At 34.1% G+C, this 14,529-nt stretch overlaps 3 protein-coding genes across 4 annotated transcripts; 1 reads left to right on the top strand and 2 right to left on the bottom strand.

The window, feature by feature from the left end:
- Positions 1-17: 17 nt before the first annotated feature.
- On the top strand, positions 18-1,995 carry LOAG_07575. 2 transcript variants are annotated; one of them, XM_020447482.1, is made up of 3 exons: positions 18-129; positions 569-720; positions 984-1,265. In XM_020447482.1, exons 2-3 carry the CDS (start codon positions 569-571, stop codon positions 1,231-1,233), a joined length of 402 nt encoding a protein of 133 aa, XP_020305537.1. In that variant the 5' UTR covers positions 18-129; the 3' UTR covers positions 1,234-1,265. The 2 variants fall into 2 exon arrangements, with proteins under 2 accessions (XP_020305537.1, XP_020302293.1); XM_020447481.1 differs by lacking the exon at positions 18-129 and adding an exon at positions 1,521-1,995 and having other exon boundaries at positions 464-720; positions 984-1,237.
- Positions 1,996-3,392: 1,397 nt separating this feature from the next.
- On the bottom strand, positions 3,393-10,664 carry LOAG_18083 (GRAM domain-containing protein). Its single transcript, XM_020450753.1, has 16 exons — positions 10,550-10,664; positions 9,815-9,906; positions 9,473-9,590; positions 9,180-9,372; positions 8,847-9,015; positions 8,089-8,446; positions 7,628-7,767; positions 7,403-7,497; positions 6,441-6,576; positions 6,149-6,271; positions 5,660-5,867; positions 5,284-5,420; positions 5,027-5,097; positions 4,744-4,813; positions 4,480-4,650; positions 3,393-4,319 (listed from the first exon to the last, which is right to left on the bottom strand). The coding sequence occupies exons 1-16, from the start codon at positions 10,641-10,643 to the stop codon at positions 4,098-4,100; spliced, it is 2,397 nt and encodes a 798-aa protein (XP_020305536.1). The 5' UTR covers positions 10,644-10,664; the 3' UTR covers positions 3,393-4,097.
- Positions 10,665-11,692: 1,028 nt separating this feature from the next.
- On the bottom strand, positions 11,693-13,649 carry LOAG_18082 (hypothetical protein). The gene is made up of 6 exons (XM_020450752.1): positions 13,574-13,649; positions 13,272-13,374; positions 13,042-13,177; positions 12,750-12,842; positions 12,502-12,651; positions 11,693-12,265 (listed from the first exon to the last, which is right to left on the bottom strand). The coding sequence occupies exons 1-6, from the start codon at positions 13,633-13,635 to the stop codon at positions 12,108-12,110; spliced, it is 702 nt and encodes a 233-aa protein (XP_020305535.1). The 5' UTR covers positions 13,636-13,649; the 3' UTR covers positions 11,693-12,107.
- Positions 13,650-14,529: the final 880 nt, after the last annotated feature.

The following is a 14,529-nucleotide window of genomic DNA, read 5'->3' as shown; positions in this document are numbered from 1 at the left end:
TTCGACATGAAGATTTTCAGGTGTGCTAATTTTGTTGATTCAGATGGAAGACATTTATTTTTTGCAATTAAAAAAGGCAGTGCTAATACTTTGCTTTGGAAAATTACCGTTAGGATATGCACTTTGAAAGTAATCGTTCATTATTTTTCTCTCTGTATATTACTTTTTTAATTTATGAAATTTTAATTTCAGTGTAGTAGGCTAAAGGGTTACCTTCTAGTGCATCATTCTGAGGCTTATCCATTATTATGTATCTTTGAGTTATAATTAGCAAACCGGATCATTCATGAATTCTAGGAGCCAAACTAGTAACGGTTCAGCTCGATTTCGTATGGTTTCGAATTCCTGTAGCAATTAATAATGTCGCTTGCAGATGTAATACCATCATAATTGTTCACGATGGGATTATTCCGGTGGACTGAAAATAAGATTTCCATACCTAAGAAATAACCTAAACGTCATAAATTACTTCAATTAATTCCAACTCTTCTAATATGCTCTTTGTATCTTGCATGAGCTTTCGTGTCGATCATATTCAGCTTATCCTAAAGTTCATCGTTAGATTTAGATGAAAGCAAGATCGGCGGATTCCTACCGTGTGTTCACATTTGAACAGTTTCTGAGCCTTCAGAAATCACTACATTATCTACTGAAAGATGCTGTCGATGAGACAGACGAAGCACCGTTTCAAGGACGCGTTCTCGATGCATGCATAGACAGGTTAGCAAGTATTATTTCCAAGTATTATTTTAGTATTATTCAATTATTTTCATCCGATTATGCGAATTATAGCTGTTTTACTAGTTTATTAAATGATGTTACTGCCACTATTTATTTAATTAATATTATTTCGAGGTCTTACCATGATTAGAAGATGGCTTTACACATAGCAGGAGAATACATAATAGCTGATGGATTACAATGTGATAAGTAAGTGGTAGTGTTTTGATAAGGGTGGTTCTTTTCCTCATAAATGTTTTCAGGGCTCTCAGCACGAATGAATGTATAATATGTGTGGAACGTAGACCAGATGTAGTATTGCCATGTGTACATGCTTTCTGTTCGGTATGTATTGAACAATGGAAAGCTATGGAGAAGGACTGGTGTCCACTCTGTCGTAATCGTTTACAACTTGATGGGAGTGACACATGGGTAATTCCGGATGTTATCGAGGGTGGTGAACTCAGTAATTATTTAATGTCCTTGACGAAATCTGACGGAAGCAAGAACTGAAAATGTTTGCAATAAATATTTTAGAGTTTTCCTTGATATGCACTTGTTGAGAAAGCATGTTGTTAAATAGTGTATTGTTAAAGGTTTTTTTAACATTATTTTATAGAAACTGCCGGTAGAATGAAAATTTTTAAAAATATTCTGATAGAACTGAAATGACACTTCGTAAATTTTGAAAAAATTTAGAAGTAATAAATACTTCCTAATCACTCTAGTTATTTTCGTTAAAAAATTTAGTAAGAAATCTGTTCTTTACCTAAATTGTTTACCTGTAAAAAATGATTTAGATGATACGAGCGAATTCACTCCCTTTACCAATCGTTAATGCGTGATGTGTTTATGGCGTACCATTTGCCGTTGTTTCTAGTAGCTGTTGGATAGAGAATTAAGGTGCGAATTTTCCTTACAGATTTCAGTGTATTGTAGTATTGTATATGTTTCAGAACATTGAAAATTCTCTTTCTTACTCTTTATTCAGAACAGTGATGAAGTGTGTAACAGAAAAACTGTCACTAAGAAATTGACCTGTATATTTATTTGAAAATAGCATGTTCGAGAATTGTGTTGAGTCTAATATTAATCTTGTTTTTGTTCTTAGCAGATATGTTCACTATTTTATGTGTCACATTCATCTTTAAAATCGGTAGTGAAATAGTTTAATGTTATATGAACTGAATGGGTCATTACTAGTTGGTATTTGTTCATTGAATTCTTAAGTTTCCATTCATTTATGCCATCGATTCATTTATGCTGTATATAACCATGTTTATATTTGTTATATTTAACAACATTGTTTAGTATCATTGTTTGTAGATAGTGCTTTATATGCTACGATTGTCTACTGAGGAGGACATCTGCAAGTTTGGTTTTCAGATAAAGCAACTCAAGGTCAAAAATTCAGTACTTTCCCGGTTTAATCTGAAACTCCATACATACAGTTCCTGTTACAGGGGTTGGTCCTGTTTGCAGTGAGGCTGCAAAGCAAAATTGCAATTTTTAATCCAGATCGTCCAGAAACTGAAGACAGCTGATTGTTTTCGGGACAACCTTATGGTTTATCTCATTTACTCAGATTGATATCTTGGATAATACTGTCAATGATGATGATGATTCACTCTCGATACTCAAGAAAAAGACAGTCCTGGACCCAGGAGAAGAGGTGATAGAATATCAAAGAACTTGGTGAAGCAATCGTCCCCTCGTTATATCTGCTGTCATTCACTAAATGGTAATTCCGGCGAAATCCAAACATCGCTAATCATATGAATAAACTATATGCTATGATACAAAAACAAATGCATACCTCAGAGGATTAATTTCTCAATGTCCTATTATCCATTTTAAAATTTCCGGAATTCAGGACACTTATTTAAAAATTAGATAAAATTGGTAAAGCTAAATGATGAAGCTTTTGTCTGGGTGAAATATGATAGTAAGTAACTTTAGCTCCACTTCCACAAATACTTCATAACCAACTGATCAATGGTATTAGGAAATTGCTTAAACTGAGTTGCTGTAATTAGAGGTTCAAATATTTTTGTATAACATTACGTAGTTGGAAATCTGTAATTGATTCGGTGAATTCTATCAGTTGATTTGTTGCTCTGATGAAATATTATACTGAAATTGTATTTTGTAATTAGAGGTTTAAATATATTTTAATTGATGATATAGTAATAAATGAGCAGGAATCGAGTGTTTTTTTTCAAAAGCAAAGTTTCATTTTTTGATCTTTCGAATAAAAAAAGATCAAATCTGCTGTTCCATATTGTTTCATGCTATTTTTAAGTATCTAAATATTTCAAATTCTTGTAAAAAATTCGTAGGTTAACAATTTAAGAAGTCAGTTTCAAATCAAAGCAGACAGCAGCTTAAGGCTTAATTCACGCCTAAAACACTCAATTTTACTTGAAAATAGTTACCCTTATATTCTAAAGAAACCCTTCTTTTTGCTCCTGATAAGGTTAGTTCCAGTGATTTTTGCAGGAAATTAATTGCAATGCAACTTTTTTCTCATTTGCAATTGTCAGTTTTGGAAAAACCATTTCAACGCTTGATAACATCGACCATTGTTCCCCATTAACAATTTATTACTCTTATTTCAAAATTCATCAGTTTACAGTGAGAATTTCAAAATGTTGAAGATATCACATTAGTTGTGAGCAATGCATAAAATATTTTATGCTCTATAGATACAGATGAACAATAACAACGATAGAATAGAATCCTGAGATCATGGCTAGTTTAATTGAGGAGTGAAAACTGACAATGCACCAGTACATCTTATGCAAAATCATGTACAAAACTATCAATAAATACTACATGTATGAGCTTCATAAAAGCAGAATATGAATTAAATAAAAACTATCACCCATTAGGTGACCATATCAATACAAATGTGTTGCACTATAAGACAATGCAGAGTGTCTGCAAAACGAATAATAAAACAGAATGCAAGAGATTAAATATCATGCAAAATACAATTTCAGTATAATATTTCATCAAAGCAACAGCCAACTGATAGAATAACAGAATTCACTGAATCAATCACAGATTTCCAACTACGTAATATCATACAGTGTTAAGGAACTGGGAAAAAGATGAGTTCTCAAATAATGATAATATCGTATTAATGCTTTCATGGTGTTGCTTTGGCATCCATAAAGCGTTTATAAATTCGAATACTATTCACAATCTTTACGAATACTATTCACAATCTTTAATAATAGCAGCATACAAATTGAAGTGTATAAATTGAGGAAATAATTTGACAAATAAGTTAATGAAAAGATCACTAGAATATCACCAACTATAGCTACCGTCAAAAGGTCACACCTAACTATCACAGGCAACTGACTAGAATTTTAGTTTGACGAAACCTTTTTTTCTTTGCGGTCAGTAACAGCACGTTTAGCTGGGAGATGACGACGCATACCGCTTTTCATTTTACTTTTTCCACCTTCCTGAACAACGGTACTGTCAAGCATCACCTTCGACATGAATTCTTGATTGCGTGAAGCTGGTTCCGGCGTTTCGACACGAGACATCTGGAAATAGCTATTCTGCTCCACTAAACTGCCAAAATTCTATAATAACTTCAAATTATCTAAAATACCAGTTATTTGAAGTCCAGAGTTACAAAGGAAAGCATTACAATGGGATATTCAGGAAGTTCCCAGTCTTTCACGTTCAACGAAAGAGACTTGAATGTTTTCAACTCACAACAAAATCCTGTGAAAAACTCACTGACGTGCTGGTATTCGGAGAAGCCGCGCCGCTAGAAACAAGTGTCTTATCAGAATCGTCACTTTCATAGTTTTCAATATCACCAGCTGGTAAGCCCCCTTCTGTTCCACTCGTTGCTGATGCAGGGGTTGATTGCGACTGATTAGTTTTTGTAGCACGAGCGGCCGCTTGCTACAAGAGGAAAGAAAAATAAAACCTTCATTTAATTAAATGAGAAGTCTATTTGGAAATTAAATAAAATGGAAAACAAATTCTAAATGGCACCTTCTTTAACTTGGTTTGAATCCTACGAATCCGATTACGTTCATGATGTTGTAATCGTTTTGCCAAAACTCTGTAAAATATAATTTTGGCTGTTTTACTGGTTTCAACAAAGTCGTTTTGATTTTTGATATTGCATTCGTGATGGATGCGCGAAAATAAACAAAGTTCACTTCTTTTGTTATTTATTTAATTCTTTGCTAACAGCAAAGATAAAAGCTTGAAGAACTCCACATTTCCTTTACATACATAATCAAGTCTCATTCAACAAAGAAAAAGTACTCACCTTCTTTCTTCTATTACAGTTCGAATACGCTGGTTCAAACGTGAGACTTCATCACATAATGCACCGTTTTTCTATACAATAAAAATCAGTAATTGAATCTTAGACATTCATTTTTAAATTCTCTTTGTGGTGACATATAATGAAGTCAAAAAGAAAACAAGAAAGGCTCAGTGGAAATATATCGCTTAAAATTCTAATTTTTGATATTAAACTCGTGATAGATGCTCGGGAAATAAAATCCACTTTAAATAACATACAATAACAAGCGATTCAACCAGCCGCTTCATAAAGTACAGTTTGCGAACATACTGAGCCTCACGTGTATAGTTTATTACGTCATCATCAACCTGCGCCATTACTTCACGTAATGATTCGGAGAAATGACTACCATTTCCTATATTATTACATTCAGATTATAGCGCCACATGACTTCAGAAAAAAAATCTTAATGCTGAAAGGGAAAAAGCACCTGCCGGTAATAAAAATGAATTGTCACTAAAAACACTGAATAGTAAAAAATTCTGATTTCCTTGACACCTTTTTCAAACTAATTGTTCGAACATTTTTCGAGGAACTGCAAGTATTTTTACTAATAATTTTTCCTAATTAAGTGAAGCAATACAGATTACTAACCAGTTAGTACAGGCTGAGCAGCGATCAGATCAGATGCACCAGATATCATGCCCAATTCTGAACCATTGGTAGAGGAAGCAATTCGTTCGGTAAGAAGTGGTTCGGCAGTCGGCAAAGAGAATGAGTTATTATTAATCTGAATAGAGAATGATTTCTGCGCACTGGAAGGATCCATCCCAACGTCATTTTTCGAGCAGTCTTCCATTGTCTGAAATAAATTCTTATTTTCAAAAAATAAGATAACAAAGCAATTTCATTTTTGAAAATCTGCGCAACCTGCTCTCAGTACACAATGACATAGGAAAGAATCGCAAATCAAAACTGATAGCGTAATGCTGATTAGCGATTTATTACTTTGCCTGCCTATTTCAAGATGGAAAAATTTTGACTAAGAATAGCAAAAAGAAAATTATGGCAACATTAAGGCACAAATCTGCTAGAATCTTACTCAAAAAAACAAATATACCAAACACCTTAAATTGAATTTACCTGCGTTGTACCAATGGAAACAGCACTGCTAGTTGTACGAATGAACTGCCAGGGTGGTTTCTCATCGCCGCTGCGAGGAACAACATCTTTTCCGGGTCCTGTACCTGTCACTTCGATACGTGACTGAAATTAGTGATATAAACCATGCAAATCTGTTTAATGATGACTCAGCGGAACAATTTGTTTTCATAAATTGACTCGTTAATCCCTTGGAACTCTAAGCGTTCAGTTCTGCACAAATCGTAGTGGAAATACGTTTTACCAGTTTAAAAACATTTTTGATAAAAGTGACCTGTTTCGGAAGTCCAGCAATACCATGAATTGGTAAGACGTGGTCACTTTCAGTGATAATTTGTTGTGTGGCTGGTTCTGACTGCGTTCCAAGTACGGTAACACGAACCTGTGAAGCTGACATCATCGAATGGTTTCTAGAAATCAGTGGAATAAATTAAAATCAGACTATAGCTTTTGCAGATCATTGGCGGAGTTGACACATAATAAAGCCTGTTTTGAAAACTATGCGAGTAACAGTAGGTACACAGAAGAAATTTCCGACAAACACTTTTTTTTTTGATCAATAAAAACTGAACAAAAAATGTTAATTAAAAAATTTTTCGTTCAAAATTCTTTTACGTAATTACGACTAGCAAGTATAAACGACTATAATTATCTACATAGAATTAAAGGAAACGGATACATCCATGCAATTTACTAAAAGATCAAGTCATGGGTACCATATCTAAGTGAAAAAGAGGGATGGGGTAGGGGAGTCCTCTGGTCACATGTTCCTACTTTTCCACGCTCCTTTTTTTTAAACATCTTGATTTATTTACTTCATCACTGATAAGGAAACGTTGTAAAATTCAACAAAATTCTACCATTTCAAACACTATTATTGATCACTGAACTATCATTTCTCATAACAAATTCTTTCAGTATTGCACTACGACTGCATCTACGACTAGAAATACAATTTTTAATTCAGTTAGAGAAATCTGGAAACTTCTATCGTACGAACCGTTCCCAACATTTCAAACATCCAAGAACATTACAAAAGTGAAAAAAAAAGAGAAAAAACGATAACACAATAGACACTTTTTTTTTCACTTCTTGTGTGCAAAACACGAATCGAATACTGCAGAAAATGTCTCATTCCTACTTTTTTATGTGGATGCTAAAATTAATTTTTCCTAAACAAACTGAAGCAAAAAAAGTCAATTTTTATGTGGAAAAGAGTTTGTTGTAAGACCATACCTTTTTCTTGCTGGTGACTTCTTTTGAACAGTTTCAACCGACGTCTCAGCAATAGTTGTTGTGGCAGGAGATCGAGGAAATGCCGTGTTTCTAGGCTATATTAACTCTTGCAATTATTTATTACTTGATAATTTGACAACATTAAAACCGATGAAAAAATATTGCAAAGCTACTGACAAATTTTATCGCAATCGTCAATTTATTAAATTTCTGGAAAAAAAAAACCTGGGGAGGATTAGCACTAGATGGAGAAAACTTCTGCCCTCTAATCTGATTGTAAACAGCAGCCGCACGCTGAATGGCTTCCTCATGAATTTCAGCAGCACGTTGCTTCTGCGGGCAAAATGATGGTGCTGGTTGATATGCTAAGAAAGAAGGTTAAAAACATTCAAAACCAACAGTAACAGCTTCAGGCGATTCTGATAAATTTTAGCAATTAATCTTGCCAGACTGTAGTAAACAAATGGGTGTTACTTAAGGAAAAATAAAATGGTTTAGTAACATTTATACCAAAATAATACTGCTAGAAATGTCCAAATCAATCCGGAAACAACTTTAGAAATAACTTATACGGCTCAAAATCTCTTAATGTAGAATCCAAGCTCAACTGCTCTAAAACTTTGTAGATAGAAGAGATCTTCAATATTTGCTTGCAGTGATTGCAGAATGAGGGGAGTAAATAGTACCATTGTTATCATACATCGGCATTCGTCGAACACGATCTGTCATAATTCGTGGTTTCTGAGGAGCCATACGAGGAATATATTGCTGTCGTGGCATTTGCGGAACCCGAGAAATACTCATGGAAGGGGATGGAGGTATATTCATCGATGGTGATGCAGGTACATTTGTGGATGGCGAGGCAGGTATATTCATAGATGGTGAAGTGAGTACATTCATTGATGGCGATGCGGGTATATTCATCGGTGCTGACACAAGCATGTTCGTCGAACTCGAGGCTGATAAATTCATAGTGGTAGACACCGGTAACATTTTATCGACAGCGGGTGACAATATGCTCGAGTAATCGGTCATTAAATCGTCCTAGGTAGATGAAAATGAACAATTTAAAAGAAACTTGGGTACGAAGATTTATAGCAAAAATTTCTATGACAAAATTTGGAACCTTAATGAAGCCTCCAGAATATTCTGACAAAAAAAAACTTGAAGGCTAAAAGTCAAAAGTTAAGAAATCTAGCCTACTCCGAGGATAACCAGATATATTAAACAATACAAGTAAATATTTAGTATCGTGAATCTTTCTTAGGAGATACATTAAATACTATGCTCATTTTGCTACTCACAGATGAACCATTAAGTTCAGGAAAGAGCATTGGTGATCCCAATGGAGGTATGGAATATGACTACTTGATGGTAATGACATCATTCTAAAATCACTAGAATGACATCATCACGTAGATTTACTCTCAGAAACCAAAACAACCTTATCTGTTTTTGTCTTTTCCTGCAAGGCCAACTGCTGTTGCAGGCGGGCTCTGTGTTGCTGTTGCAAGTGCTGCCGTACGGTCGGTCCATCATCACTGACAACAGATATATTAGCAATCTGTCGGTTAGAACCACGTCCAGTTACTGGTAATAATGATGAATATGTCCTAAACAGAAATAGACAACTTGGATAATAATGAATGGAAAAACTAGTCAGCATAAGTGGATTCCAGTTTGGGTAAATGGATTTCCAGATAGTATTCCAGCTTGGTCAACATATAATGGTAATGAAAAAGATTGAATTTGACAGTTCAAAAATTAATTTATGTACGTTTTAGTGCGACTATTACTGGTGCGAGACGTTTGTAAGCGCTGCATGCTATAATCCGGTCGATTCTGCATCACTGTTGGAGGCATTGCATTCAGCGCTGGAACCGACTGCTGCACTTGCTGCGTTATTGCTGACGGAGGATAGATTTGAAGTGCGGCAGTGTTTGTCGAATTGGGGATTGTGTAAGCTATTCCTAAAAGTGAAAGGTAAACGTAATATATTAAATTCACTATAAAATTTGAACAAATATGGAAATCACGCTGGAATAAAGTCACTGGATACTTTGCACTAACCATTAGAAACTGAAGACACAGGGATCCCGGTGTACAAATCAGAAGGCTGTTGCAAATTTGTCATAACTGTGATATGATCGAATTGGCTCGCTGATGCAACAGTTGACTGTGGTGACATCTGGAACTGTCCCGGAATAAAACTTTTGGTATCTACTTTTCAAGACCTAACCATTAATTTGCTGAACATATTCAAAAAAAGGCTTCCTAAACAACTATCAAGAATGCTACTGTTAATAAAACGTAGCAATTAATGAAGCTCGATTTACAGGTGGGAGTGTTCACAATGTTATGAGCATTCCGCAGTTAAACAAACATTTGGTTATTCTGAAAATTAAAATGAACCTGATTTAATTGCTGATAAGAAGCTGGTGCAGAAGCGGATGGCATACCTGACGTTGTCATCTCTACTGAACTTCCAACTAATGACTGATATTCTGGAAAAAATAACACTTCAGCTAAGAACCTTCCCATTCGGTATCATGGAAAGCATCAATTTTCAACTCGCCATAGATAAAAGTAAAAAAAAATGACAGAGGGTTTTTACTTAATGAAAGCTTGACCAGAAGAGAATTCTGGGTGTTAACACAGTGATTTCATAAAACCGATTGAAATTTAAAAAGTATCGTAAAAATCAGCGAGGAATAATGTCGATATACTAGGTGGCTAATAAAATTAGAAAAAGAACTGTTGGTGAAGCGAATGTTTACAGGAGTGTCATCAAGAAGCTTATGCCTTTAACATTTTTCTCATACTTCTAGTATGATATTACCTTTTTAAAAACCATACTGTGCTAACTAATATGGAAATGTCATGAACAGGGACTGGATTTGGTACTAAAATCCTTATTTACTTACATAACTAATGATTTTCTGAAAAGAGTTCCGCATGACAAGAGGATTTAGATACTATAAAGTAGATTAGCTGGTCAATAACAAGATGATGTTAATCATAAAAGTTTCAAAAAGAAACCATACCGTGCTAAATAATATGGAAATGTCAGCAACCAATCGTCAATGACTTGCAGCAGAAATTAAAACTGTGGTGAATAATACTGATAAAATTACAACAAATACAAACCTGAATAAACCGTCTGATAATTGCCTGTCTCGTTCAATTTACTCCCTTCAACGGCTACATTATTAAGAATACTGTTCTGGCAATTCTGAAACATTACTTTGAAGGTATTTTTTTCCATAGTTTATACCTTTTTTCACCCACCAAAAATTATAACACAGTATTTTATTTAATAAATAAATAGATAAATGAACGAACAAATGAATAAGTAAACAAATAAATAAATGAATAGAAAATGAATAAACAAGTAAATAGACAAGTAAACAAACAAATAAATAAATGAATAAACGAATAAACGAATAAACAAACAAGTAAACAAACAATAAATGAACAAACAAACAAGTAAATGAATAAACAAACAAACAAATAAACAAACAGACAAGCAAATAAATGAGAAAATAATAACGATGTATCATAACGATAGAATGGTTAGCTTAAAAACCTGAACATGAAAGGACCATCATCTGCAATTGCCAAAATTTTCGGACCAACAACTTCTTTATTTTACTTTTTATTTTTTAGACCAGCATGGAATAAAAAATTCGACAGAACATAATACAATTCTTCACCTTATCTTACACGGCTTTTATTATGTCTGATATAATATTCGACAGCTATTCTACACTGTTAATCCCATAAGCAATAGCCTACAATTCGCATCGTAAAGGAAACCTTTAAGATCTCATCTTCAAAAATATAAAACATCGAACCTGATCATAATCAGAAATCATGATATTATTATTAGCAATGAAACCTCCGTCAGCTGCAACTGCCTCCTGTTGATCATTACCGAACGACATGGACATTGCATGCATTGCTACTACAGCGTCTGAAATGGTTGAGACATTAACCTAAATGATTAAACTCGGAAATCAGTGAGTGCCGTTCGCAAAAATGTTGAAGAAGAGATGAAGGTTGAAATTATGCTGAAAAGACCTGAAATCAGCAAAAAATCCACTACCTGAAATATTTCCAAGCTTCAATCTTCATAAATACCCGCGAATAATTAAACACACCTTAGATATTTACAAAAATTGCAGCTCGGAAAACACTCCTAATATCATATTTCAAACACAAATGTGACAATTTTAGTTAAACCGAAGAGAAATGATGGCATAAACCTGTAACAACAAAGAAAGCCCAAATTCCAAATTTCAATGTTTATTATAGGTATAAGCAATTCATGATAAATTAAGGTTAAATATACAGTCAGTTTTGTTACATACAGCAGGATTAAAATACAGTACCGCTGCAACCAATAAAAATGTGGAATGACAGAAGAACTATTCACGAAGTCAGAACGTGGATTCAAAAATTATGGATTACAGAAAAGATCATCTGAAGTGGAAGCAAAGTTTTGAAAACACAAAATACTAAAAAAAGAGTTGAAAAAAGGCCCAGAATTCTGAAAAAGTGATAAAAAGTCCGGAAGAAAACAGCGCATATACGATATGACGTATATATCAAAATATGCGAATGAAGAATAAAAATAAAGTAGGGATAACAGACGAAATGATCAGAAGATGAAAAGCCATGTTCGACTGGAACAGTTAGTAATTGTCTAACTTTTAGATGGAAGCGGCGGTGCATACATCGGCTGGTGTGATGGAGCGCTTGGCGCGACTCCATAATTTTGTAGCTGCCCTGCTGGTATCGGTGGTTGATCTGGACCGATACCTGAATACGGCGGCGGAGCTTCATACATATAAACATCACCAGCTAAAAAACAGAAATCTGCCGAGTTAATTCAAGAACATCCATCTATTAAATATGCTACAAAACTTTGAATGGGAACGAAATGTTGCCAGCTGTATACCGCTTCCTACTGGTGAGAAAAATATGGGGAGAACTATGATGATTTAATTCGGTTATAAATTTTGGAATAAATTACTCGTTATAATGAAAAAGAAATATTGTATTGTCTAGGTGTAAGGAATTCACAAAAGAAAGAATACCTGGTGGAAGATTAGGAAAAACATTCGTTGGAGCCTGGAAACCATTATAATTTCCTCTTGGAGGTATATAGTAAGCTGGTGGTGCAGCAAAATAATTTCCAGGTGGAGGAGCGTAAACTGGTGGTGCACCGTGTGGACGAAAGCGCTGCGCTGCAAATGACAAGCAGTTACTCGCTATAAAAAATCCGTTTTTTGTTACTACAAAGAGAAAAAAAAAGTTATATTTTGCTTTTAAACAGCAAACAAACCCATGTCGACAGCTTTTAACAATGCCATTCCAAAGTCAATACATCCTCCTTTACTGAATGTTAATTTCCAGGTCACCTGTCCATTCCAATTACCTAAAATGAATTCATCTCATTGCTGACAATTAAGCTAATAAATCAGCAAGCAACAAAAGAAAGTGGTAAAAAGAAAACACGGCAAAAAAGAAAATGATTCCCATGTCCAACTGTAGTTCAAGGAAAATTTTCATTCATCTGAAGATCATCTAGCTTCATCCAACAAAGCAATGAGACTTAAAATTTACGAAACACTCACCACCAGGTTGGGCTACAGCGATACCCTTTAAAAAATTAGACCCCAAAATTGGTTGTTCAAGCTTCACATCCTTCATGCAATGGAAAGGCATCGAAAATGAACGCAATGAATCCTTCTTTCGATTAATGAAAATAATCTGAAAAAACAGACCCATCAACTTAGCAACAGTTAAAGTGGAGGAAGAAAGGAAGTAAGCGAAAAAAAGAAAAAAATGAAATTAAAAACCATACACGATGACTGGTTAGGTATAAATTTCCGGATTTATTGCCTCTGAAAATATTATCCGGTCCATTCTCAAAATGGCAGCCCACCTCATCCGTATAAACCAATATCCTTCAAACAAAAAAAATAACTATCAAACAAATAATGGACAAAATGATCAAACACTAACCGCTAACTATTTTAATACGTATATTTCATCTTATCACATTCATTTATCAAATTTTATTTGTAAAACAAAAATTAAATAGAAATATCACAAAATAAGTATGTATTGTTTGCTTTCCACATAAACAAAGACATGAAAACAAACATTTCTCCATTGTAGATCAGTACTCCACGTCCATCAGGCGTATTTGATGTATTCACTGACATTATTACTGATTACTGCAGAAAGAAAAAATCAATTTAAGAAATATGTAAAAAGATAAATGTTGGAACTATTCATTTCATACATGATTCAGACTTATATATAGATGTCAATAGCACCGCAAGATGAAGGAATACAATCCGGAAACGGGATTTTCATTTTATTTGATTCAGGAAATATTGGCTAGATAAATGTACGAGTTTCTGACAACGATAATTACACATATTGCTACATCTATTTTACATTCATTCATTGACGTTTATTTATTCAAAAACGTTTCAACAATAAATTTTAGTGGATGCATTCAGGTAGTTGAAAAAACATGTGGATTCAGTGGAAAACGGGTTGCACTAGGATGGAAAGCAGAATACAAATTTATTCAATTCTGATACAATGCAGGAAAATTATTTACACATGCATTTAACCATGATAATAGTTTTTCTTTTTTTTTTTTTTTTTTAGAACAAAATTGGATGGATTAAACAGTTTTGGGCTAGCGCCCCATTAAGCAAATTATACTCGCATTTACAGTCGAAAAGTTTCGGAATGAAATCATTCGCCGGTAATTTATCCTGATTTGATGATCAAAACAGCTTCTTGATGGCGAAGCATTATTCAGTGGTTGGAGATCAGAAAAAATATCAAGCCATGGTTTCATGCGCAGTTTCGGTTAACATTAAAGTAAAGAAAAGTGATAACTGTAAAACGGTGAAGCTAATACTTATACTCCAAGCTAATATTTACATTATTTATGAGTTTCAAAGTCAAAACTCTTATTGATTATTTCAATCGGAAAAGGTAAAATATTCGAGTCCCAGAATGGTCACACAGTGCTATATGCAACGTTCTTGTTATCCACTTTGTTTTTAAACGCTACTCAGTAAATCATCTGTCTTTCC

This window comes from Loa loa, assembly GCF_000183805.2.
Source record: "Loa loa unplaced genomic scaffold supercont3.190, whole genome shotgun sequence".
In the NCBI taxonomy this organism is placed as follows: domain Eukaryota; kingdom Metazoa; phylum Nematoda; class Chromadorea; order Rhabditida; family Onchocercidae; genus Loa; species Loa loa.
The sequence above is the reverse complement of the archived record's forward strand: the minus strand, read 5'-3'. Positions and strand labels throughout refer to the sequence as shown.

Bases quoted from the DNA above. Each gene is read 5' to 3' on its own strand.
- LOAG_07575 (XM_020447481.1), top strand. From the start codon at position 569: ATGAAAGCAAGATCGGCGGATTCCTACCGTGTGTTCACATTTGAACAG. The intron at 721-983 runs GTTAGCAAGTAT...AAATGTTTTCAG, and splicing joins CTCGATGCATGCATAGACAG to GGCTCTCAGCACGAATGAAT.
- LOAG_18082 (XM_020450752.1), bottom strand. From the start codon at position 13,635: ATGTCAGTGAATACATCAAATACGCCTGATGGACGTGGAGTACTGATC. The intron at 13,178-13,271 runs GTATGGTTTTTA...CTGTTTTTTCAG, and splicing joins TATACCTAACCAGTCATCGT to ATTATTTTCATTAATCGAAA. The intron at 12,652-12,749 runs GTTTGTTTGCTG...TGTCATTTGCAG, and splicing joins GTTAAAAGCTGTCGACATGG to CGCAGCGCTTTCGTCCACAC.
- LOAG_18083 (XM_020450753.1), bottom strand. From the start codon at position 10,643: ATGTTTCAGAATTGCCAGAACAGTATTCTTAATAATGTAGCCGTTGAA. The intron at 5,421-5,659 runs GTTAGTAATCTG...GTAATAATATAG, and splicing joins TGCTCAGCCTGTACTAACTG to GAAATGGTAGTCATTTCTCC. The intron at 4,320-4,479 runs GTGAGTTTTTCA...AAGTTATTATAG, and splicing joins CTCCGAATACCAGCACGTCA to AATTTTGGCAGTTTAGTGGA.